This window comes from Anguilla anguilla, chromosome 5, assembly GCF_013347855.1.
Source record: "Anguilla anguilla isolate fAngAng1 chromosome 5, fAngAng1.pri, whole genome shotgun sequence".
Classification (NCBI taxonomy): domain Eukaryota; kingdom Metazoa; phylum Chordata; class Actinopteri; order Anguilliformes; family Anguillidae; genus Anguilla; species Anguilla anguilla.
The window spans coordinates 2,341,042-2,365,280 of record NC_049205.1 but is presented as its reverse complement, the minus strand read 5'-3'; the positions used below and the strand labels follow the sequence as shown (position 1 = coordinate 2,365,280).

The 24,239-nt window shown below is 47.2% G+C and overlaps 3 protein-coding genes across 5 annotated transcripts; 2 read left to right on the top strand and 1 right to left on the bottom strand.

Annotated features, from left to right (window-relative positions):
• Nucleotides 1-112: 112 nt before the first annotated feature.
• On the bottom strand, nt 113-11,309 carry gtf2e2 (general transcription factor IIE, polypeptide 2, beta). The gene is made up of 8 exons (XM_035417729.1): nt 11,153-11,309; nt 10,409-10,578; nt 3,910-4,001; nt 2,678-2,785; nt 1,887-2,069; nt 1,537-1,630; nt 935-1,050; nt 113-753 (listed from the first exon to the last, which is right to left on the bottom strand). The coding sequence occupies exons 2-8, from the start codon at nt 10,575-10,577 to the stop codon at nt 634-636; spliced, it is 882 nt and encodes a 293-aa protein (XP_035273620.1). The 5' UTR covers nt 10,578; nt 11,153-11,309; the 3' UTR covers nt 113-633.
• On the top strand, nt 5,866-9,549 carry LOC118227360 (small integral membrane protein 18-like). Its single transcript, XM_035417730.1, has 3 exons — nt 5,866-6,007; nt 7,980-8,076; nt 8,190-9,549. Exon 3 carries the CDS (start codon nt 8,275-8,277, stop codon nt 8,566-8,568), a length of 294 nt encoding a protein of 97 aa, XP_035273621.1. The 5' UTR covers nt 5,866-6,007; nt 7,980-8,076; nt 8,190-8,274; the 3' UTR covers nt 8,569-9,549.
• Nucleotides 11,310-11,700: 391 nt separating the features above from the next.
• hgsnat (heparan-alpha-glucosaminide N-acetyltransferase) lies at nt 11,701-24,156 on the top strand. 3 transcript variants are annotated; one of them, XM_035417724.1, is made up of 18 exons: nt 11,701-11,837; nt 13,561-13,676; nt 14,096-14,232; nt 14,787-14,902; nt 15,218-15,287; nt 15,600-15,669; nt 16,097-16,197; nt 17,798-17,874; nt 17,988-18,018; nt 18,450-18,610; nt 19,044-19,159; nt 19,654-19,775; nt 20,011-20,137; nt 20,671-20,757; nt 21,226-21,303; nt 21,517-21,587; nt 22,211-22,323; nt 22,650-24,156. In XM_035417724.1, exons 2-18 carry the CDS (start codon nt 13,596-13,598, stop codon nt 22,829-22,831), a joined length of 1,740 nt encoding a protein of 579 aa, XP_035273615.1. In that variant the 5' UTR covers nt 11,701-11,837; nt 13,561-13,595; the 3' UTR covers nt 22,832-24,156. The 3 variants fall into 3 exon arrangements, with proteins under 3 accessions (XP_035273615.1, XP_035273614.1, XP_035273616.1); XM_035417723.1 differs by lacking the exon at nt 11,701-11,837 and adding an exon at nt 11,873-12,503; XM_035417725.1 differs by lacking the exon at nt 11,701-11,837 and adding an exon at nt 12,532-13,350.
• Nucleotides 24,157-24,239: the final 83 nt, after the last annotated feature.

The window sequence follows — 24,239 nt, the reverse complement described above, 5'->3', positions numbered from 1 at the left end:
ATCTCAGAAAACTACCCGAGGTGCTTCCAGAACATTCTATCAGTGAAAGCAGGCTCACCGCCCTGGCAGTTTGACAAGGCATCACCGTTTGAAGAAAAGTATTTTTCAGTTTTTTTAATTTTTTTTATTCGCTGTTGAACCCCACTGCCCACAGGAAAGTAAAGCCATGGGCCACTGCACAGGGCATGCGATACTCACTGAAAATAAAACATTAAAAAAAAAAAAACCACACCTATTTTAATCGTCCTTCCCAGGAGTTCTGGTAAAATGTCCAGCATTAGTTAGCGCTCCGATAATACAGACAAGATGGCCGACACGGTGCGGAGGAGGGAGAAGCGTTCAGTAACATTTGAGCTCAACCGGAACCGCCCATCCCATCTTGTAACGCGCTGGCACTGAAGAAAAAAAAAAAAAGATATTTACACAGATTCACATTTGAACATTGCTGAACCGAGCTTTACAGTATAACACACAGCAGTGCCCTTTAAATCTGATCTCTCTTTTTTTGGCAAAGTAGACGTCCAATCAGGTCCGAGACCGAGGCGCTCGGAGGGACGCTGCCTCTCCCGCCCCCGCGCTCTTCCGTACAGCGATGCACGGCTCCCCCTGGTGGCCGGAGGTGGGAGCGCGCGGTCACTTCTTGGCGGGAACGCCCTCGGAGTAGTCCTCCAGCACGCCGGCCAGATGGTCGTTGTGCGTCTTGAAGCGCCTCCTCTTCTGAGACCCCGGCCTCCTCCGCTCCTGGATGGGCGCCTGGAGGAGGACAGAGAGACCATGTTAATGTGAGACCGCGCTCTCTCTCTCTCTCTCTCTCTCTCTCTCACTCTCTCACACACTCTCTCTCTCTCCCTCTCTCTCTCTCACACACACACACACTCTCTCTCTCTCCCTCTCTCTCTCTCACACACACACACACTCTCTCTCTCTCCCTCACCAGCCTCCTTGGTCCGGTCTCCTGCATGGAGGAGATGCCCTGTCTCTTCAGGTAGTCCTCGATCTTCTCATCGTCCATGGAGTCCACTGGAATGCTTCGCCACAGCTTCTGGAACTCTGACGGGGGAAGGGCAGCGCCCGTCACCACGGCAACCAGCCCTCCCTCCTCACTCCTTCACTCAGTTATTCTCATCCCTCACTCGGTCCTTCTCATCCCTTCATTCCCCTTAACTGACAGTGCTGAGGCTAATTAAGGGCACAGTGAATGCACTGTGTCACACAGTTATACATTTATCCTGTTGGTAGTCAGTAGTGAAATGGATCTGTTCACACCGGCCGATCCTGTGACTTTAGCACTGCTGTGCATAGAGAGAGAAGGAGAGAGAAGAAACAGGACATCTCTCCACCTCCCCCTTTCCCCCCTTAATCCTTCCTTTTTTCTCTCCCTCCCTCTGTGGCAGAAGAACAGCGGTGCAGAGAGTAAAGCCCTCTTCTCTGTTGGTTATGCAGCGCAATCACGTCTTCACAGGACTTAAATCTGAGAGACGGACAGCTCTCTAACCTCCCGTCCTGGCTCCTCCCCCCATCCGCAGGTACGCTCACCTTCATCCACCAAAAACTGGCAGTGCTTGTCGTTGTAGAAAAGAATCTTCTTCTTGTCTGGTCTGGTCACAAAAATGATCTGGTCGCCTAGAACCTGTGGGTGAAAATGCACCAAAACGTTAAAAAGCCACCCAGCATCTCCCAGAGGCTATTAGACAGCTGCCCTGTTTTCAGAAAGCTGCAGGTTCAAATCCTGGCTGTGCCACAGCAGTTGTCAGCGATAAAGTTTTCATTAAATTTTCAAAACTGCTTAAGCTCACACTACAATTGAGCCAGAGGCGCTAGGCCACATCAGTGAAATGATTATGGCTGCACTGCGTAGCCATCTCCAGCAGGGAGCGCCCTCTCACCTTAATGGCCTTCTGCGCATTGGGCAGGCCCTCCTCCACATCGTCCAGCAGCACCCCTCCCAGGCCCAGCTGGTCGTGTTTGTCCAAAAGCCTCAGCAGGGCTTTCTTGTCCTTCAGGTTGTATTTGGGCTTGAAGGCGTACTTCCCGTCCCGAACCTCTATCTTTGGGTTACTGGCCAGGGCCTGGATGGGTCAATAACGGGCCGGGAAGAGAGGGCGCCCAGAACCCAACATCAGAACCCAGAACCCAACATCAGAACCAGGCTGGCAGAGTTCAAGCGTTAAACCTTCTGCTCAGTTTAACGGCACTTAAGTTACTTAAATTTATGCACGTTATTTAAAAAAAATATAAATTCAGTTACAGTGTATATTTTTAATTGGCCTTGATAGTTGTTGTCTGAGACAAAGGATACTGTAAAGCTGCAAAATCCTCAGAATTACCTCTAAATATCTAAAAATATCCTTCACCGCACACAAAGACTCTTTATTAGATGATGCTTATTAACTGACGGATGTCTGACTGCTTGGTCTCGGCGTTCAGAGTAGTTCTAATGGAACGTAGCGCCACCTTGTGGACGTGTGTGTAATATACTACAAACAGCAACACTGCTACCATTTTACCAACATCCCGGGCATTTAGGCAACTCGTTGAATTTAAAATGTAAACCAAATATTACACTGATCATTGATTAGAGTGACTGTAAAAATGCAACGAAGCATTAAATCAATTCCAGCGCATGTTATTTGATGAATCTAATGTTCTGAGGTTTGGCCCCAGAGGGCCACCGTACCTCGTTCATAAGCCACTGTTTCTGCTTGAGCCCGATGTCCAGCAGCTTGGTCTCGTCCAGGATCTCCTCCAGGGTCAGGTGGTGTGTGTCCCCGTGCTGGTGCCGGGTCTATACAGGGAAACAGCCAGCATTAACGCTCTGGATACCAAACACTGCACATTTACATACCCCCAAATCCCCTCCCCAACAAACTCACCCATGCACGCACACGCACCCACACATGCACATGCACACATGAAAACCCACACACACACCCACGCGGGCACACAAACTCGCACATGCACGCACCCACCCACACACACACGCACGCACGCACACACAAACATTATATAAATAAAAAATATCAGCAATTGCTTCTCAGATTAACCACAATTGTGTAAGAATTGAGAACTGAGAAGGCTTCACAAAATTTTAAAAATGAAAATAAAACAGAAAAGGTCAGTTGAAGCCAGGCGCTAAGTGCACTGATGTGGAATGGAGGTCTCCAGACCAGATCATCTCCATTCTCCTCACAGACCAGCTGGGTGCAGCAGGCCAGGCTACAGCTACAGCACTCATCAGTCCAGGGGAACCATTTTAAATCCCGACTCATCACACAGACACACAGAATCTTTAGCGATCGCGTCCTGTATTTACCCCGCCGTAAACCCGCCACACGTTTTAGCCGCTCTGAGAGGGGCAGACGCTCTGAAGATGACACACGAGCCACCTGCTGCCGGCCCGGCCTCGTTATGCAAATGAGCGTGAGTCAGAGACTGGGCGGGCACACAGGACTGGCACACAGAACTGGCACACAGGACTGGCACACAGGACCGGCACAGGCCGCTCCACAAGATGCTCGCGAGCAGAACGTCGCGGATAGAATAACGAGAATAAAGAAGTTAAACAAGTCGGAATTTCATGAAGTCTGTACGCAATGCACATCTTTACAGACCAACGTGTGATACTGTGTAATAATATTTACTGTCACTTATATATTTCTTCATAAATAGATGCTTTTTTTCCCCCCTCCAATTTCTTGGTTAATTTTTGGCGTGACATTGCAATTATTCCATTTAACAGTGTTAACTGTGAAAATGAATGCCGAAAACCTTAAATTATGAACAATTACAAGCAGCACCTGGCTACAGCCTTGAGGCTGTCAATTCCCAGGCTGTCCCCAGGCAGAAACCCCAAGGATGCCATGACGCAGAGCTAAAGTGTTAGCACACAGATCACTGAGAGCCACTGACCTTCATGTAGTTCACGATTTTAGCCAGGACACCAAACCTGTACCCGGAGCTTCCCGACAGAGCCTTCAGGTTAAACGAGCCATTGCTGGAGTCTGTGGAGAAAGAGACGCGCGTTAGCCGTTAGCAGCAGCCGTTATGGGTTTATTATATGACCCAACGCATGCGAATACACCAGCACACGCACAGCTATTCACACACAGTTCATCTAAGAAAATTAAGCACTTCAAACTGTGATTTTTTTTTTTCCGCGTTCGCATAAGGCTTTGATGAGTGTGTCAAAACACATTCGGGGCGACATAGCTCAGGAGGTAAGACCGATTGTCTGGCAGTCGGAGGGTTGCCGGTTCAAACCCCGCCCTGGGCGTGTCGAAGTGTCCTTGAGCAAGACACCTAACCCCTAACCCCTAACTGCTCTGGCGAATGAGAGGCATCAATTGTAAAGCGCTTTGGATAAAAGCGCTATATAAATGCAGTCCATTTACCATTTAAATTCACAGATAAAGAAACCCGACCATTTCCGTTCTGCTCACACAGTGAGCAGAACACACAGTCCTCTGCTACGGTACGGCTGTACGATGTACAGTAAGCTAGCGTCTGTCCTTTCCCACTGTAAAAGGGTTTGGCTTCCTTCAGATTTCACTGCAGGGCGGATATGGCTGGAAGCACTCGGCCAACTGCTGCACGTTTCCCGTTAGCCTATTAAAGGTGTGACCCGGCAATAGCTGGCTCGACATACTGTGGTGAGAGCAGAGTACAGACAACGCGTTCACATGCACCAGCGTTACTGTACGTACAGGACTGTGTGTAGGATGCAGCTCTAGAGGGTGAGCTACACACCGTCTAATCTTCAACCCTCTGCTCTTTAATACTTCAGTCGCTCAGTCATGTGTTTGGCTTGTATTTTTCACCCCGTTCTTACAGAGGCTCAATCACAAGAGATGACTACGGGAGTCCCCTCTGCTCAAGACCCTCGCGCTGTAGGGTATTTTTCAGAACTCTCGTTTAAATGAGCCCGCTAATACACTTCACCAATTTAGCCGAAGGCAGCTGGCCAGGACGAAAACTAGTGCTCGTTAGCAGGAGGCCCCTTGGACTGGCAGGCAGATTCAGGGGTATTAAGAGCAGATTCAGGGGTATTAAGACCCACAGTTCTCCCCTTTAATGTTGGCCCTGCACTTCAGGATCAGTCCAGTCGAGCACGTCGGGGCCTTACGGCTTCTGCGAAGCGCGATGGCCGCGGCTGCTTTTAAACCCAGTGAAGCGAGAGCGGCATGTTTTTTTTTGGTTTCGTTTTTTGCCTTGTGATGGTTTGAGTGATCAAGTGGGGGGGGGGGTGAGGCGCAAGGACTCGGGGGAGGGGGGGAGGCGAGCAGAGACCCATCCGTCAGATCTCTCTGTCGCTAGCCATGCTGCTGGTGGCAACTCACGAGCTGCCATCCCTCCCCCCTCCCCCCAGCTGTCTCGGCCCTCATCATGTGGGGGGGTGGGGGGGGTGTGTGCAGATGCTCTTCAGCGCCCCGCATCCTCATCTCTAGTCCCTGCACACAGCAGCCCGTCTGCGCCAGGCTATCCTGCTGCGGACTTCAATCCGCTTTCACTGGGATCAGGGATCCATTCAGCAGCCTGGCAAAATGCAACGGGGGACACAAAACAAGCACAGCTGCATGGAGAGGGCTTTGCACGGGTACCCTGGGAGTTTGCTCCCACACCCGCTCTGAGCAGCCGGGCTCTTCAGGAAGCTCAGGCTCTTCGGTCTGCGCGTCTCCACATGAGCCATTACGTCTCCTCCAAAACCAACACCGACGCCTGCTGCCTGCCCTCCACAGCACAATCCGGCCAATCAAAACGCGCCGGTACCCAGCCTCATGAATAATTCAGTCCGTGGGCGGGAGGGACGGAAGGAGGGAGCTGGGGGGAGGGGCGGGGAGGCTGGTCTGTTAATGAGCCAGAGATGGAGGGATTGGGGGGGGGGGCGGGCCTCTTTGTGCGCTAGCCCAGCCAATCGCAGGGCGGCAGCTGTTGACAGGCCGAGCTTGTGCTCGTCGGGCCGCAGAGAGAGACCAGCCTTCCTGCGTGCGCCGTCCGAGAAAACGCTCAGGTACGTCTGCACTCTCCCTCCTCAGCTCACACACACGGGCATACACACACGCACGCAGGCAGGCAGGCACGCATGCACACACACACATGCACGCACAGACGCACACACACGCACACACACATGCACGCACGCACACACACACGCTCACACACACAGAAACACACACGCATGCAGCTGCTCCGTTCCGTGCGCTGGTGGTGAATGCACAGGGGCTTCGCCTCCTGTTCTCAGACGGCGCTAAGCGCTCGCCGGTCCGCCCGGTAACCAATCCGGCCTCTTATTTATTTATCGCGCTGCGCGGGGGATGATGTCATTCCGCCACTGCTGCTCTGGAACTTGGGCTATCTCCGGGAACGCGGTGCGTCTTCCCGCGAGCTGCGCGTCTTACCGCGAGCGATGCGTCTTAGGGCAAGCTGTGCATCTCAGCGCAAGCGCGGCGCACTGCTGGTAGGCGAGAGGCGGCTGCTGGTTCAGCAAACGCAGCTCGGTTCAGAGGAAGGGTGGAACACAGAGGAGATGCTTTACAAACTGAAACAGAAAGCAGCAAATGAGACTGTATGTGGGGGGAGGGACAGGGAATGGGGGGGGGGGGGTGAGGGTGTCCACAGGAAGCTGAGATGCATTAGGCCCCAGTACGCCCAGCCCTGATGTGGCAGTATCCTGGCAAGGAGACAGACAGGCCGGTTTGGTTTGAGTGGCAGGGTGTATTGGTTTGAGTGACAGGGCGGTTTGGTTTGAGTGGCAGGGCGGTTTGGTTTGAGTGACAGGTTGGTTTGGTTTGAGTGACAGGGCGGTTTGGTTTTACTGACAGGGCGGTTTGGTTTTACTGACAGGGCGGTTTGGTTTGAGTGACAGGGCGGTTTGGTTTGAGTGACAGGTCGGTTTGGTTTGAGTGACAGGGCAGTTTGGTTTGAGTGACAGGTTGGTTTGGTTTGAGTGACAGGTTGGTTTGGTTTGAGTGACAGGGCGGTTTGGTTTTACTGACAGGGCGGTTTGGTTTTACTGACAGGGCGGTTTGGTTTGAGTGACAGGGTGTATTGGTTTGAGTGACAGGGTGGTTTGGTTTGAGTGACAGACGGTTTGATTTGAGAGACAGGGCAGCACTGATCTCCTCAGTGGCAGGATGGTGATGGTTGCCCCTGGCAACGGTGGTGTTACAGGGGCAGGAGGGCTGTTACACACAGTGGGGGGCGTTTCGCTCATTTCGTCTGTACCAGGTTTTAGAGGGGTACAGAAAGGCCCAGAGAGACTGGAAGGCGTGGCCACTGAGTATTCGGCTAGCCGTCTGACCACTGATCCGGCATAATCGGCACGTTACATTCAACACCACCTCAACAGGACAGGGGAAATTCATGAAATGCTGCTGATAACCATTTAGGCACTGTGCTGATTTTGTCAGGTTGCTTAAAATTAATTTATCCTCCAGGAATCTAAAGCAGCATTAGCAAACATTGGATTGGATAGACAGAAATGGATACACCGTTTGATAATACAGCACAGGGATGTGGCAGGAAAACACAAGGTGAAATCTGACCTCCTCTTGTGTGATTTAACACCAGGCTATCCATCGCAAATTACCACGCAGTGCACCTAGACCTCACGCACGCACATGCATGAACACACACACACAAAGCTCAGCCAGAAGCTGGAATTAAAAAGTTATTGACAGGATTAGAAACACGAGCCTTATTAGCATTTACGACAGCAATAATTCAAGGTGCCACATTCACAAGACTTAAAAGGGGGGTTGAAGCTGCTGTTTAATTAGTTCTCGATTGATCTGAAAATGGAGAGCGAGGTGGTCTCTGCACCTCCGTCTGCAGAGCTACCAGTTCCAGCCATTATGGGTTAGCAGAGGTGCTGCATAAGATGGTGGTTCTGGTCCGTTATGCGTCAGCAGAGGAGCTGCATATAATGGGGCTTTTAATGCGAGCCCACAGACAGCTGTCTCACTCATGATCTCCTGTTTCAGGGGGACTTCAGCCAGGGTACAGCTCAAGAGGTAAATAAAAAAGGACATTCCTGAATCTCAAACGCTGAAGGTGAACTTCTATCACAGTATCTGAAAGGTATGGGCTATTGGGCAATATATTTTTCAAGGAATGACATTATAAACTCCAGTATTCATACCAGGAAGTGCTGAATACATTTGCTGATTGTTTTTGTGTTTTTTTCCCCACAGAGGCAGGCCAACTCTTCGGTCAGTAAGCTGGACACTGCTTCCCCCTCACGTCTCAGCAGGTGTATCCCAGCGAAGTTCTGACATCATGACGGGCCAGAACGCCAGCCAGCCCTGGCAGCAGGCCACGCCCCTGGCGGGCGTGTCCCTGCAGGTGCAGGAGGTGTACCCCTTCCACGACGGCTGGAACGTGGCGTGCTTCGTCATCCTGCTCCTCTTCATCCTGACGGTGGTGTCGCTGGCCGCGCTGGCCTTCCTGTACGAGCTGCTGGACTGCGGCTGCTGCGCCAAGGACAAGACGGCTGGGGAGCTCAGCCAGGAGCCCGGAGTCTTCCGCTCCGCCATGGACAGGATGCGCCAGCGCCACGTGGAGGTGGTGTAGCCCCGCCCCATCGACCGCGTCCCCCAAACGAACAGCTTTCATCACTCTCACCCCCCCCCAACCCCAAACCCCACCCCACTCCAACCCTAAGGAGGCGGGGGGTGGATCATATTCTGTTCAAAGCACACCTGGTCTCTATGGAAACCGCAAAGAAAGCGGAGGTGTCTGAGGCCAGAAGACGGGCTCGGGTTTTCATCATCAGACATTTTTTCCCAGAAGACACCACGTTTGCCGTCACCCCCCACCCCCCACCCCCCACCCCACCCGGCGACAGCCATCACAAACGACCACACAATGAAAGTGCATTAGAAAGTTAACTAAACAGAACTCTCCGCAGTCCCTGCTTCTCACTCCAGGCCACCGGTAGCTACTGCACACCTGCACCGATGCACCTCAATGTCTCTCCCTTTCTCTGCAGAAGGGAAAACTCCATTACCCAGTGCACACCGTACCAAATGCTGCAACACTGTCACAAGGTTACCCGGCACCGCTTTCTCAAATATCGACTTCTGAAAAAATGCACCTGCAGGAACTGGCAGTATCTAGAAAGTCAAGCTACAATCTTTCAGCGTTTCCTCGTTTTAAGTGTATTAACGTGAAGTGGTAAAGGACGTACCACTCTAAGGACATTTCAGAGGAATCTCCTACATGCTCCAACGGTGACTCTCACTCTGTTGTAATGTTCACTTCACCTGAATCCCACGTGGGAGACCTACTGATGAAATCTCCAATCGCACCTGTACCACGACTCTTACACTACCTTTCCTCTATGTTTTATACTTACCCATTCACATATCTATCAGCACATTGTCTTTTTTTTAAAAAGAGAAATAACTGTAAATATGCTGAGAGAATGTGTCCGTGTTCCGGTCTCTTTAACCCTTTGTTGTATCACCTTGCATTTGTCCCACCTCACAGCACAATGTATTTCTCAGCTTGCCTTAAAATGATGTGCGTTTGATTAAATCATGGAGGACATTGGAACAGTGTGCAATCATTCAATATCACCTGACAGAAATCAAGTCAAAGTTCTGATAAATCAAGTGCTCCGTTTGATGTGCGAGGAGAAATGGGTTAAACAACTTGCATACATAATTAAATTACAAATAACTACATTACACACAATGCACCATGTTTACTATAGGGCTTCCACAGGTAGCTAATAATCCAAAGAGTGACATGACATAAACCTATGGTCACATGCTCGACTTGCCTGCTGCAACACTGGAACTGGACCATCGGTCTACAGTAGCTCTGCCTCAAACATCTATTCACCTAACCCGTGCTCCGCATCGCTGCATAATTTAAACCTGGGCTATAGTTACACAAGCAAGAGGCCTTGACCCAGCCAAGCAAATACCAGGCCTATCGCAGCTGCCCAGCACCATGTGAGTTAAGCCCCTGCTTAGCTGATGCTATGGCCACAACAGACCTGCGGTTGGCCAGAAAACGGAGGCCTGACCCTTTCAAAAGAATGGAGAAGAATGTCCAAATGACAGACGAGTTTGAGAGCACCAACCTGAAAGCATCAAGGCCTACATAAGCTGTGTGAGAAAGAACTGTCTGCACGTTCTCCAAGGTAGAACAACACTCACCTGACCCAGTTTTTTAAAAAGGAAACCGCAAATACTTCTACGTATTTGTAAATGCCAATTTGAAAACACAAAAATACGACTTGATAAATACTTTTATAGGGTTTATATGGTTTTAATAAAGGTTATATGACATAATATAGACCAGACTTCACACTAACAAAACAATGCAAAGCATTTAGAGACCACTATGTATCCAGGCTGGCCAAGCAGTTGCCAAGCAAACGGCAGCTGTAACAACGACTAACCTCCACCATGCTTGGAGCCTCCAGATCCATCACGGTCTGTTTTGGGCTTCTTCTTCTTCGAGGAAGAGGAGGAGGAAGATTCAGAGGGAGCGGACCTCTTCTCAATCGTCGGTAAGGCGAGGGCTCTTTTCTTGAAGAGCTCTCGCTCTCTCAACAGGGCTGGATCCATTCTGTACAGACACACACGCACAGAACTGAGATGCTGAGATAATTAAGTATTTTTTTGTATTGACACACCGACTTAACTACTCTGAAAAACAAAAACAAGATCTATGTAACGTAATCTTCGCTTTAGGGTGGACTGTGCACTCTTTCACAAGGCATACTGTTTAAAAAAAAATTTTTTTAAACCATTATTACTGATCCACGGGCACATGGGTGCCATCACCTGGCGGGGATCAAAGCTATATCCTAACTATCGCTAACGTTAGGCAACTAACGATCCTGACACTGCCACCGGTCTCACTCGCCACAGCTAGCAACATGGAATATAGTGTAGTATTATCTTTGCTCCTGACTAACGTTAGCCCCTGTCAGTTAGAAAACCTCGTAATGTAAATAGCAGGCTAACATTCGCTGGAATTTGGTGGGTTTGTCTTCAGTTGATTAACGGTGACGTTAGCGAAGGTCTTTTCTAAAACGAGATTAAGCTAGGCAGCTAGCTAGAACTCGCTAGTCAGTAATGTCCCTAGCTAACGTTAAGTTACAAATTATTCAATGCGAAAATACAGATATTGTTCATACCTTGTCTCCAGCCGTGGGCGCCTCTCGTAAAGAGATATAATTTGTAACCACCAGCTTAATGTTCATAAACGCTGTTTAAAATATATTTATCTTGTCACATTTGCTAACTGCTTACTGCCGTACATTCTCCATCCTAGCTACGTAGCTAGTAAGTTAACAAATGTTTCCGTAGAATCCTTAGTTTGACTTCCGTTGCTTGTTCGATGTTTTGGTAATCGACGTAGTTCTGTGATCGACATAAACCCCTTCCCGTTGTGGCGGATGGTGGGCGTTCGCGAGAATCAGCTTTTCTTGTTGACGGTGCAAGCGCTGGGCAAATAACTAGTATTGTTGGTTGCGTTTGTGTTCTGGTTGTGGATGTGTTAGTGCACATACTTTGATGGTAGCTCCAAGCTGTAATCAGCATAGCAGAATGTATGAATATTCATATCGTTTTGGTGCTTAAGTAACCCCAATGAGTTTATTCTGCTACGCCAAACTGCGCGAAATAGCGGTAGCTGTAGAGAAATATTGTTACCCATGAAACCAGTGGGTAACCGGAAGTTACAGTCACATGATTGGCACATTTGTCTGTTATTAATACCGATCGATTTTCGCACGTGTTATTAGTAGTTATGTAGTATCATTACGAAATACCGACAACGCTACGGTAAATTCAACTGGTAGCATCAGATCGTTGTGGCATGTAAGGGTTTATCTCAAAATTCCAGCACGCTATGGCCAAGCTATATACCTTATTGTTTGTTTGAATGTGTAAATATTTGCTACAGCTTTTTAATAGCATAATCGCACTAATTCTGCTCAGTAAGGTTGTATTTTAAAGTATATGTTGTAAATAATAAACCCCGCAACACCTATTTTAACTACTGTTAGCTGAAGTTAAATACAAATGCAAGCGAAATGCTCCAATAATTATAGCTATGCATTTAAGATATTGGACAATCCTTCCCTGGGTATATTACTTATAAAATACATCATATGTCGAGTTAGTTTGATGTAGAAGCCCTGTTTGCGCCAAGCCCTGATTCAGTGCGCGAACGTTGAATACCAAAGTCAATGCCCTGTCGTTTCTTGCTTTGGCTGCCCATGTTATCGTGATTTAAACTTGTGTGTCAGATTGTACTTTGTCCCTCCTCTCTCTCCTTCCATGTCAAAAACTGAAAGGAGGGGTCGGAAGTATTCGTCATGAGGACACAAAAACTAAATAAAAAACAAAAAGGAAAAGGTGTAGGAAACGACAAGGAAAAATCTGTGCAAACGACTAAGCCAGATAGGCAAACTATGATTTTCCCTGCAGTGATTGTGTTGCTTTTGGCTGTCTGCGTGGCACCACTCGCAGCGCACCTCCCTCGTAAGTAATGTTGACGTTATTGCGATATCAAGCGAGAAAATCCATTCAGTAATGGCAAGCGAGCTGGCTAACTTTAGCGAGCAAGAAAGGACCATGGAATTTCGAGACCTAGCGCTCACGTTAAATCAGATTTATTTTTTTAAAAGAGTGAAAGGCTAACGACTCTAGATACCACAGTCACAGTACCGGTGTTTAACCGTTGGTTGGTGTTTTACGGCATTGCATCGACATAAGGGTTTATAGGTAAATTAGTCAGTTTAGCGCCCGCGATTGAAACACCCTGTTGGAATATACATACGATTCACAATCTGTGATAGACATGTCATCCTGCCATGCGATTACCATAACTGGCTTTATATCAGATTTACACGTCAGTTTGGGTTCAGTGACACCCAGTGATGGAAAACATAATGAGCACATCGTGTTGAAACGTGCCTTTGCATGCTATTAATTCCAGCGTTTAATAAGCCAAGGGCACGTCGTAATGCAATTTCTGATTCGTGACGTTTAAAAATGCCAGGGATGACTTTTCCAGGCGTGGGCCATGTCTGCGGCGGGGGGTTGCACAATTTGAACTTCCCTCCTAGTCCTAATGAGGGTTTTGTAATAACGCGGAAAGGAAATGAGACTTGACCGTCTTTGGCAGCAGGATTAAGGCATGTGACATTTATGTGGTAGTGCACGGTCCGTCGCCGGCTCACATGCCACAGTGCTGCTATTGTGGTTCAGTCAGTGGCAGGGGGAGGCAGCTGACTGGAAGTTCCTACCGCAGCTCACACAGAAGTACAGAAGCTGAAACCATAATCTTGCTGACCGAACAAAGCAACGTAGGGAGGGAAAAAAACAGGTAAACAATGACAACGAAATCGAGTCACCTGTGTGATGGGGCCAATATTGTGACTGATAATGCTGGGAGAACACAGGGTTCTGGAACGTCCAGATAAGAGAGAGAGACCACCTTGTGTCATGCCTTTTGAAAGGGGACCAGGAACACTGAAGAAGTACTTGTCAAGTTTGCAGTAAGTTTAATAGAACTGTGTGTGTGTGTGTGTTCTAGTCTCTCACCCTCACCGGAAGTCTACGCTACTCAAAATGGACGAGGCCGCCCTGACCATCAACAATGAGCTGCAAAGTGGGATAGTTGTGTCCTGGTTGTCTGATCATTGCTATCAGGTAAGAGTCATCGTCATGGGAAGATGGAGAAGGCTATCGTACTTTCATGCATTTTACAACTTTATATCCCTTTAACCTGGATTGCAGAAGGGTATATGACTATCAGGTGACCAAGTATGAGATCAAGGCTGGTAAAAAATGGCAAAAAATGATGATAGTATTGTTTCATTTTATTTTATTTTGTTATTCAAAAATGGTGTCAAGGTACAAACTGCTTCCTTGTAATGTACCTTTTTACTTTCATTTTCATTTTATTCACGTAAACTTTTTTGAGGCCCACTGTAACCCTGTGTCCCAGTTACCTTCTGAACCACGTTGCTGGTGAACCTTTACACCCCTTTGTATGTGGGGCAGAGATGGGTACACGGGCAGAGGGAGTGATCTGATATTAAGGAGAGGACTCTGTCTCTGTGCCACAGTGCCTGTTCCAGCCCCTGGGCGTGGTACCAGCAGCCCAGGAGCCTGGGCTGACCAACTCCACAGACGTCACCGTGGGAACGCAGCATCCCCTGACCCTGCAGGTCAACGGCTCCCAGGTGAACCACGAGCTGTGCAGGTGAGCCAGCGTGGCGGGTGTGAACACAAAACCGCCTGGATACGTCAATATTTGGTTTGGATGTAAATGTTTTTATATTGGCCCTCTCATTGCACACTGTCCTGTGGTGTTTTTGGCACTGACATATTCCCTGGTGTTCGTTTTCAAGTACTTTAAGGCTTCTCCCACACAAGTCGCATTTGTGACCGGCTCCAGTTAGATATGCGTTTTTGGTGGTAACATCAGGGAAAGGTCCTTCATGAACTGCAGGGGAGATGGGCTGGTTACTTGTTGAATGGATGGCGTATGGTCATTTTCCGAGAGAATGTAAATAAATTTTGGGGGAAAATTCAAAGTAATGCTTTATACATCTTCATCATTCTGTATTAATTAATTAATTAATCACACCAGTGAGTAATACTTTTGAAAATTTAATTAATGTTTCAGCTTCAATGAGCTGTGTTCTCGATTTGTATCTTTCTGCTTGTGTGGAATTTAATTAGCATCTGCACTTATATGCACTTGAATGTAGTGTAACATCTTGATTGTTTAATTTTTTTTTTTTTTTTACCCAGAATCCACTTCCACTTTGGAGAGCATGGTAACTACTCCCTGTGGGTGAGGGATGTGAACGACTCAGTGGTCAACTGCTCCATGGTGACAGACAGGGAACCTGTCAACAGCTACCTGCGTGAGTTTAAAAACACGGCCTGTGTCCTTCCGCCGTCTTTTTCTGTCCCTCTGGTCAGTCTGTACATTCCCCGTCCATAGCCAATGATAACACTAGGATAACCTTTTCTTTGGAGTATAGCCTTTGTATTTTTTTTGGAGAAAATTGTTAAATTATCATTTTCAACACGCGGGTTCAGCTGACAATGAAATCGGTGAAAATTCCTGAACCCCAAAAAAAAGTCGTGGTTGACCAGACTTGGCACTCGGAGTTAAGGACTGAATTTCCTGAGTAGGGTCTGATTAAATGAAGATCTATGTTTCGTTCTGTCCTTAGCCATCCTGGTTGCGTTCCTGGTATATGCTGGATTATCTATTCTGGTGGCCATCGGAAGCGCCGTGATGAGGTACGGCCTGTTGTTCATCCCAGAATTAACCGCAGTAAAAATTAAAGGTTGGTTTTGAACTTGGTGTGCAAAAGACAGTATTCTGCTATTCAACAGAAAGATATAGAGCTTATATGTGAACTTGAACACAATTTTGGTGAGTTAATTTAATTGATTTCTGAAGTGTGTATAGTGTGGGGCTTGGTGGAAACTTGCATTCATTTGCAAGCAAAGTTAAGGCCAAGTTCCCAGTGAAACTGCATGACTGGGGAATCTTGAATGGGGTGGAGAATCTTTCCCGATAAATGTATTGATTTATTTGCCGTCCTCCAGGCTCAATGTCGTAAGGAATCTCCTGTTTCGACTGGGAAACACCGTGGAAACGGAGAGACTCATAAACTCGGTACGTAAACGTGGTCCTGCCTTCACTTTTATCATTCCCTGGCCTTTAAGGACACACAGGTGTAAGGAACAGAGATGTGCATTAGCATAACAGAGGCTGCAGTACAGGAGCAATCGGGACGTGACAGAGAGATCTGAGGAGTTGAGCAAACACGTGCTTTGCTGTTATCCTTTGCCTTATCTCTTTGTTTACGTAAGGTAAATCGAAAATCCATCTGAGGCAGGCTGATATTTATCTGGTGTGCCTTTGTTATAAAGACCTGTTCGGCAGCATTGTGTAAATATTTATATCGTGCATATTGGGCGTACATTTCTGGGTAATTCCTTGCTCATGAAGTCTCCGCAGTCCTCCTCTTTTGTTTTGTCGGTGTTGTTGTCATGGTGCTGCAGTCCTTCTCACGGCTTGACTCTTCTCAATGTTGTGTTAGGAGCTGGGCTCTCCCAACAGAACTTTGGAGTCCTCGTCTGATTCGCCAATACCGCCGACCGCCACCAGCAGCAGGCTGCGCTCATTGGACACCTTCCGTGGGTGCGTGTTCCGGCCCGCCTTCTTCATCCCCACCCCCAGCTAAGCCACTCCCTGCTTACAGTAAAGGGCAGTATGTGAGTCAGTGCACACCTGCCTGCTGACCCTTGATCAGTGACCTCATCTCAGTGTAGATGTACTAAGGCACTGTAAAATATAGTTATGAGTAGTTTGTTTAGGCCACAACAATGCCCAGGTGCACAACAATGCCGAATTGTTTTCAATATTTTGTGCCCAGGTCTGCTCTTATTTATAGCTCAATCATATCAATCGGATGTATAAGCACCAGATACAGCCACAGACTGCAGGTGTATCCTGAGGTTTTGCTGTGCTCAAGTACAAGCGTAGGTCATAGAGCTGTCAGAAAACTAAAACGAAGGCAGTTGGTTGGAACAACAGCCAGTTCTCTGACCGGGCCTCCAGGTCCGCAGTTGGGCACCCCTGGTCTAGGCAGTTCATACAGGTCCACTAGGCGGCAGGTGAGCAACCTGAAAAGGATTCCCCTGAAAGAAATGGATACTTGGAAAAAAATGTAAATTCTTAACAAATGAGCTTGGAGAAAGAGAGAGATTTTGCATGACAGAAAACCAAAACAGCATTTGGATGAGTTTACAGACTTACAGTACAGGCCAAAAGTGTAAGGCCACCTTTGGTTTTTAGAAAAACCTTTGGTAAAGAAAAATGCAGTTAATATATGTGCATTTATTGAATAAAAAAAACCAAAGTTTTTTTCAGTTTCTACCTACAATGACAAAAATTTTTTTTTATGTTTTACTTAAAAAATAATCTTAGATACTACTTTCCTCAAAATAGCCCCCTTTGGCTTTAATTACAACCAAACAAATTATTGGAAGTCTATCCAATATCATTTTGGAAATGGAGGATAGGAGGGAGGTGAAGGGGTAGTTAAATTGACTGAAATCTACTTTAGGTTTTTTTTTTTTTAAACCACAGATAGCCTGATACCAGATAGCCCTGCAGTAATGTTAACAGGAGAAGACCAGAAAGATCAAAAGGCAGTAGACAAATATCTTCTGGTGTGTAGCAAAAGAAACCGTTGTAAAATTGCACCACAACTACAGGAAGGACTCAATGCAGCTGGGGAGAATCCAGTTCCCCTGACTACAGTGAAACAGCTACTATGATCTGCTGGTATAAAAGTATGTGCTTCTGCCTTTGCCCTACCTTTTTGGTCCAGTGCTAATGGCGCTAGGCCCACTGTAGTCTTTTCTTCTTGTTAACAGCACATAGCAAGGGCTTTTTTCCAGATACACATCCTTTTAGACCAGCAGATTGTGGTTGCCGTTTCACTGCAGCTGAAAAGCTGTTCATGTTGTATATACGTGTTTCCCTTAGAAATGAATCATTTTCATGGCTGTTGAGGCTGTTTTTTATAGTTATTTTTTGTGGATTTTGAAAGGACCTGAAGCCCCCAATTAAGTCTCAGATTTAGCCCTTGTTGTGTGAGATTTTACCCTTGTTGTGTGAGATTTTCCCCTTGTTGTGTGAGATTTTCCCCTTGTTGTGAGATTTACCCCTTGTTGTGTGAGATTTGCCCCTTGTTGTGTGAGCTTTACTGAAGTACTCTAACTCTTCCCAACAGCCTCTCGCTGGTGATCATGGTGTTTGTGAACTACGGTGGCGGGAGGTACTGGTTCTTCAGACATGAAAGCTGGAACGGTAAACCCGAATCTGTCTCGGTGAAATGTGCTCTATAACGCACTGTATGTAACAGCTGATCCAGATCAGCACTTTCATATAACGCCTGCCTGTTCATGTGTTTCCTTTCAAAGGGCTCACGGTGGCCGATTTGGTCTTTCCCTGGTGAGTTGAAAAACCTGTTTCTCGCACATAAAGGTACCGTCAATGGAAATGATACAAAAACCAGCTAAACTTGGGCAACAACTTGCATACAATTCAGAGCCCACTCTTTTACACAATGGCTGTGCCCCTGGTTTAACTTTCCCTGGCTGTATCTGGTTTGAATGGACAAGTCAGTACATTTCAAGCACGTAAAAAACATTTTCAGCCATGCTTTTGGTCAAACGGCTGAAGAGAGACTGCTGAAGTAGACTGGATTTAAGTTTTAAAGATTAATTCTGAGGGGGGGGGGGGGGGGGGGTCTCATGTGAAAGCTCAGCATGTAATGGCGTGCAGAAGGGCAATGAGCTGAGTGGCACAGCTCGCCCCTGTCCCTAAACCACGCCATCCCACATCGTCCCACACTGAACCGCTCCACCCGCTCTGTCCCGCAGGTTCGTCTTCATCATGGGCACCTCCATCTCCCTGTCGGTGAGTGGAGCCCTCCACCGGGGGTCCTCACGCAGACGGCTCTTCGGGAAGGTCTTCTGGAGGAGCCTGCAGCTCTTCCTCATCGGAGTGCTCGTCATCAACCCCAACTACTGCCAGGGACCCTGTGAGTGCGCCCCCGTCCCGCTCCAGCGTACCCCCGCGCATGCTCCATACAGGCCAGCCTGGTGCCCGGTGTCCCAGTAAATGGGGGTCTGTTATAACATGGCTGCTTCTGATGTGCTGCGCTAAATCCTGCTCCACTGACTGTGTGTGTGTGTGCGCGCACGTGTGTGTGTGTGTGTGTGTGTGTGTGTGTGTATGTGTACGTGCGTGTGTGTGTGTGTGTGTGTGTGTGTGTGTGTGTGTGTGTGTGTGTGTGCATGCGTGTGTGTGTGTGTGTGTGTGTGTGTGTGTGTGTGCGTGTGTGTGTGTGTGTGTGTGTGTGTGTGTGTGTGCATGCGTGTGTGTGTGTGTGTGTGTGTGTGTGTGTGTGTGTATGTGTACGTGCGTGTGTGTGTGTGTGTGTGTGTGTGTGTGTGTGTGTGTGTGTGGCACAGTGTCCTGGGACTCTCTGCGGATTCCTGGGGTTCTGCAGCGCCTGGGCTTCACCTACCTGTGTGTGGCATCTCTGGACCTTTTGGTGGCCAAGACCAGACTGGACAACATCCCCACAGTGAGGCTCGCTGCCCCTCTCACACAGGCCCATTAAATGTGCTATGGTGTAACAGACACACAGGACGCACAGCTACGTTGCCTTAATCGGTGCCATTGGGCTAAATTCAGTCTTACGTTACATTACGTGATATTAAAGGCATTTAGCAGACACTCTTAGACTGAGCGACTTGCACATCTTTCTCCGTTTTAAATCCATTTATACAGTTGGATATTTACCGAAGCAAGTCAGGTTAAGCACCTTGGTCAAGGGTACAACAGCAGTGTCCTATCTGGGGATTGAACCTGAACCTTTAGGTTCCAAACTGTTAAACCACATCACTGCCATAATTCAAACTAAAAACTTTTAAAAGTCGCACCTCTTAATTTACATTGATATTGCATATTCTAGTCCTTTCGAAAGGTTCTGAATACGGTTAAGATATTCCAGCCTGGCATCCAAATAGAAAGTGCCAGTGTGATCCACAGGGTCGTTTGTGTCTTTTTTTTCCCCAGGATGCATGGTGGTACTCGGGGCGGGACTTCCTGTTGTACTGGCCTGCCTGGATCTGCGTTATCGTCATGGAAACATTGTGGCTATGTCTGACCTTCGCGCTTCCGGTCCCGGGCTGCCCGACGTGAGTGTGTCTCACCTTACAGACTACGCCACCTGCTGGCTGGAGGATTTGTTTGTTGAAATATATGTTGAATTCGCCATCAGTTTACTCACAAAATCATCAGCGATTGGTGCCGTTTGCTATGTAGACCAATGCTGGAACTGAAGCAAAATCATTTTCCTGAAGAAGGACATGTACTTGACGTCACATGATAACTCATTCCCTTTCTCACTCTCTTCCCCCCCCCTCCCTGTAGTGGATATTTGGGTCCGGGAGGGATAGGAGACTTTGGACAGTACCCGAATTGCACCGGCGGAGCTGCTGGCTTCATCGACCGCTGGCTCCTGGGGTCGAGCCATATCTATCAGAACCCGTCGTCGAGGGTAGGTAAACGGCGGGGGTGGTCTCGCCGCCAAAGTGCCACGGTGGAAAAGTGGGAAGCATGGAAGTGGCTCATTACTTTTAGGATGGTTGTTTTCATGATTGTAATGGCAGAATAATTTCCCCTCAGTCAATACCCTTTAAGGTGTGAGGTCACAATTATGTGATTAGACTGTTCCTAACTGAACATTCTAATGCTGATGTCACAATCACTGCTGGTAACCGAATGCATTGGTGTTCTAGAACACTGACGTAGAGAGGACAAAACAGGCTCAAAAATCCTGCACTTCAGCGGGTTAATGAATTAGCATATGAAAAGGGCACCGAGAAATAAGCCATTGGATGTTTACGGGGAAACGACTGGAAAATGAGATTATCGTGTCACTGGCCAAGTCCTCTAAACCTGCATCTGTCTGCAGGCTGTGTCTCTATTTGAGCTCCCTCTCCTTAAATATTTGTTGGGAATCTGCCTGGTTGCATTAGACGCTCCTCCTCAGTGATCAAATATGACGTTAGCGTCTGCTTTCTGTTTTAGGTCCTCTACCAGTCCAGAGTGCCGTATGACCCAGAGGGGGTGCTCGGAAGCATCAGCTCTGTCATCATGGCGTTCTTAGGGCTCCAGGTCAGTTCTGCATGGAATCGCTGGGCTGGGCTGGGGGTGGGGGGGTGGGGGTTTGGGTGGGGGCGTGCTGGCGCGATCCAGACGAATGGGGCCCAAGGCGATCACCCATGTCACCTATGCCTAGAACCGGCTCTGCACACACAGTGCTACACAAATAAATCATTTCTTTCCAGCTGTAATTTATCCATTTATATTCTGTTTACCTTTGCCTTCTCTCTCTCTCTTTCTCACACGCGCTCTCTCTCTTTCTCTCACGTGCACACACACACACACACACACACACGATGCCTGTGGGCTCTAATACAGACTAAAGGACACTTATGTAATGTGAAGTACACTCTGTCTGTCTGTATCGTGTATTTTTGCCCCAGAATCCTCAGATACATTGAGTGTGTCTCCTATCTGCAATGGCCAGCAGATAAGGGGGTGATTTAACCCTGTATGTTTGTTTTCACAATATGCCTACAGGCTGGAAAGATTATTTTGCACTATAAGGACCTTCACTCAACAATCATGACCAGGTTTCTCATGTGGGGTTTTGCATTGGTAAGTCACATTTGGTTGTATAGAAAATCCATAATTCTTGGTTGACCTGATCCTGTCTTGTGACTCAAGCCATTACTATAAGAACACAGGATCTTTGTCATAATTGTACATAGATTTACGTTGGTGGAACCAGCATGACAAGACAATATATTGCATAATAAGGTATCCTAGTGTACATCCTTATGGATTTTGTTGGCTATTTTCTCAACACAGGGAATCATATCTGCCATTCTGACCAGGTGCTCGAAAGACCAAGGATTCATCCCCATCAATAAGAACTTATGGTATAGTAAACCTTGTAATATAAAAATATAAAATATATAATATATCTTGTTAATTACTGTATGGCACTATGGGAATTGAGAGCTGATAATCCCTGTTTTTCTCCACCATTGTCACATTGGCAAAGTTGGTTTCTTCAAAATGGTTCATTCATGCAGAAACATCTGGTTTTAAAACTGTGACACGCAGCAGGATTAGGAGAGAAATCAGGGGATTTTAACCAGATTCATTTGTGGTTTGAAGTTTGAGAAGCTTGAGACTTCTCATTCTTGTGATGGCTTCATGTGACTTGTTCAGCTTGACACAATGGTTAGTGTGGTTAATGCATGTGAGTGTGGATCAGACAGCACAGTCTTCTTTCTTTCAGAAAGTTAAAACTCGGGTATTTATTTGGATTATGTACAGTTCATGTAAATTGGTCACATAACTGACATTAATGCGGCGTGTTTACGGCTCATCCAATAAATCTCTTTCCTCCCCCAATGACCATTTTTCAAACTGCCAAATTTGAAAAATATTTGGCGGCCATTTTGTATTCGCTCCTCGTTTTGAGCGAGTCTGAGACGGGGCTCGTTGTTCCGAGCGCCTGGCTGAGCTCCTCCGGTCTGTGTGTGCTGGGCTGCAGGTCCCTGTCCTACGTCACCACCCTCAGCTGCTTCGCCTTCGTGGCCCTCTGCCTCATCTACTACGCGGTGGACGTGAAGAGGTGGTGGTCTGGCGCTCCATTCTTCTACCCTGGTGAGTGGGGATCGTGCTGTCGTAGGGGCATCTCCCAGTGTTTTCCAGCGATATCCAGACTGTAAGAAAACAAGCAGTGTGTGTGTGGCAGCTGTGGTTTAGGGAAATTCAATGCTGGATATTCAAATCCCTTGTGGGGCTGCTATTGTGCCCTTGTGTAGAATATGTAACCTGAACAGGTGAAAGGCTATGAAAATCACCTTGGAAAAGGGTTTCTGAGAGGCAGCTGTATAATATATAAACAGCGAACCTTTGAATACGTTCTTTTATGTGAGAAAATGGCAGCTTTATAAAAGGTATTATGATCCTCGTTCTCTGCATTTCAGGAATGAATTCCATCCTGGTCTACGTCGGCCATGAGGTTTTCGAAGAGTACTTCCCCTTCAGGTGGAGAATGATCAACAGCCAATCACACGGCGAGCATCTGGCCCAAAACCTGGTGGCCACGTCCGTATGGGTGCTCATCGCCTACATGCTGTACAGGAAGAAGATCTTCTGGAAGATCTAGCCGCCCGCACTGGAGAGAGGCCTGAATGACCCACCTGACGGGTTCCTGGGAAACCAGGTGCACACCTGCCAACGTCTAACTCAACCTCACAGGAGGGCCCATCAACCAGGGCCAAACATTCAGGATATACTTAGGACTGGGGAACCGGGGGGGGAGGGGGGGTGCGTTCTGGAATATTACTGCATACAGTCCTGTAACAGTATCTCAGTGCTGCCAAACTGTCCTACATCTAAATGCCACAGGGATTTGTGTGTGTGTGTGTGTGTGTGTGTGTGTGTGTGTGTGTGTGTGTGTGTGTGTGTGTGTGTGTGTGTGTGTGTGTGTGTGTGTGTGTGTGTGTGTGTGTGTGTGTGCGTGCGTGCGTTTGTGTGCGTTTGTGTGTGTGTGTGCGTGTGCGTTTGTGTGTGTGCTGCTCTAAAAAGGTTTACTCATGTATTAGGGTCACCTCAAAGGCTCGGCTCGAGCGAGTTGCTATTGGTTCATTATACTCCATGGTGCTTTACACTTTCTTTTGGTTTTAAGGGTCTGCTGCGCTTAAATTAACTGGCTTTGGGAAAAGGGCCGTCAGCCAGGAGCCAAATCGCGCTATGCTAACACCTTACTTTTTCCTCAGCCATTGAAAAAGTATTACTTTAGATGCTGGAATTAAAAGTACACTGGCAAAAGTCTAAGTTCCATGATAGTTAAGATATTGATTTTAGACATTCATGAAAAGTTTGACCAGCAGAGCAAAACAGTTAAATGTTCTCTTTTCAGAGCTATGTTCTGTTTGCTCCCTGGGCACTACACATTTGGAGGTTTCCATGGGTACGGGAGCTATATGTAGACAAGAGAGGTCCTGATCTTGAAACTCACAATTTTCCCAACCTGATGAGCAGGAGGGGGAGGTATGGGTGCCCTGTATCCTGTACCCTGTACCCAAGTCTGGACATCAGCGCTCCTTCTCATTTTAAATGTGTTCCAAGTCTTCTTCAAACCAGGCGTCATTCCTTCCAAACTCCACATACAAGAGACAAAAACGTGGATTGAAAAATTCAAGTTAATGTTGTGATTTGTGCACACAAATATTTATATTTAAAAGAAACAAAATGGAGATAGTTTAAACGGCTGCTGTTGTATGCATTCACAGATATGAATGAAATTGGTTACTCTTTTATATCATGTTAATGTAAATAGTTTATCATTTTAGTACAATTGTAAGTGTTCTTTAATTGATTATTATTGCTGCATTTTCATTTCTCTCGAAGTTTTGTAAATTGTATGTTTTTTGAAAAATAAACATTTTATGTCACTATTTTCTTTAATAAAATATTTCATTATCAAAAGTTTTGTTGCATCTCGTGTTTGTTAATTTGCATATTCCTTGTTCAGTTGTTTTTTTTTATGTAATCTTAAAAGATTGCAGTGT

What these genes read in the sequence shown, in the direction of transcription:
- LOC118227360 (XM_035417730.1), top strand. Translation starts at nt 8,275, where the DNA reads ATGACGGGCCAGAACGCCAGCCAGCCCTGGCAGCAGGCCACGCCCCTG.
- gtf2e2 (XM_035417729.1), bottom strand. Translation starts at nt 10,577, where the DNA reads ATGGATCCAGCCCTGTTGAGAGAGCGAGAGCTCTTCAAGAAAAGAGCC. An exon ending in AACAGTGGCTTATGAACGAG is followed by an intron (nt 2,070 to 2,677) that starts GTACGGTGGCCC and finishes TGACCCATCCAG; the next exon opens with GCCCTGGCCAGTAACCCAAA. An exon ending in CCAGTTTTTGGTGGATGAAG is followed by an intron (nt 1,051 to 1,536) that starts GTGAGCGTACCT and finishes TTCCCCCGTCAG; the next exon opens with AGTTCCAGAAGCTGTGGCGA.
- hgsnat (XM_035417723.1), top strand. Translation starts at nt 12,338, where the DNA reads ATGAGGACACAAAAACTAAATAAAAAACAAAAAGGAAAAGGTGTAGGA. An exon ending in GTGAACCACGAGCTGTGCAG is followed by an intron (nt 14,233 to 14,786) that starts GTGAGCCAGCGT and finishes TTTTTTACCCAG; the next exon opens with AATCCACTTCCACTTTGGAG. An exon ending in CCGGTCCCGGGCTGCCCGAC is followed by an intron (nt 19,776 to 20,010) that starts GTGAGTGTGTCT and finishes CCCTCCCTGTAG; the next exon opens with TGGATATTTGGGTCCGGGAG.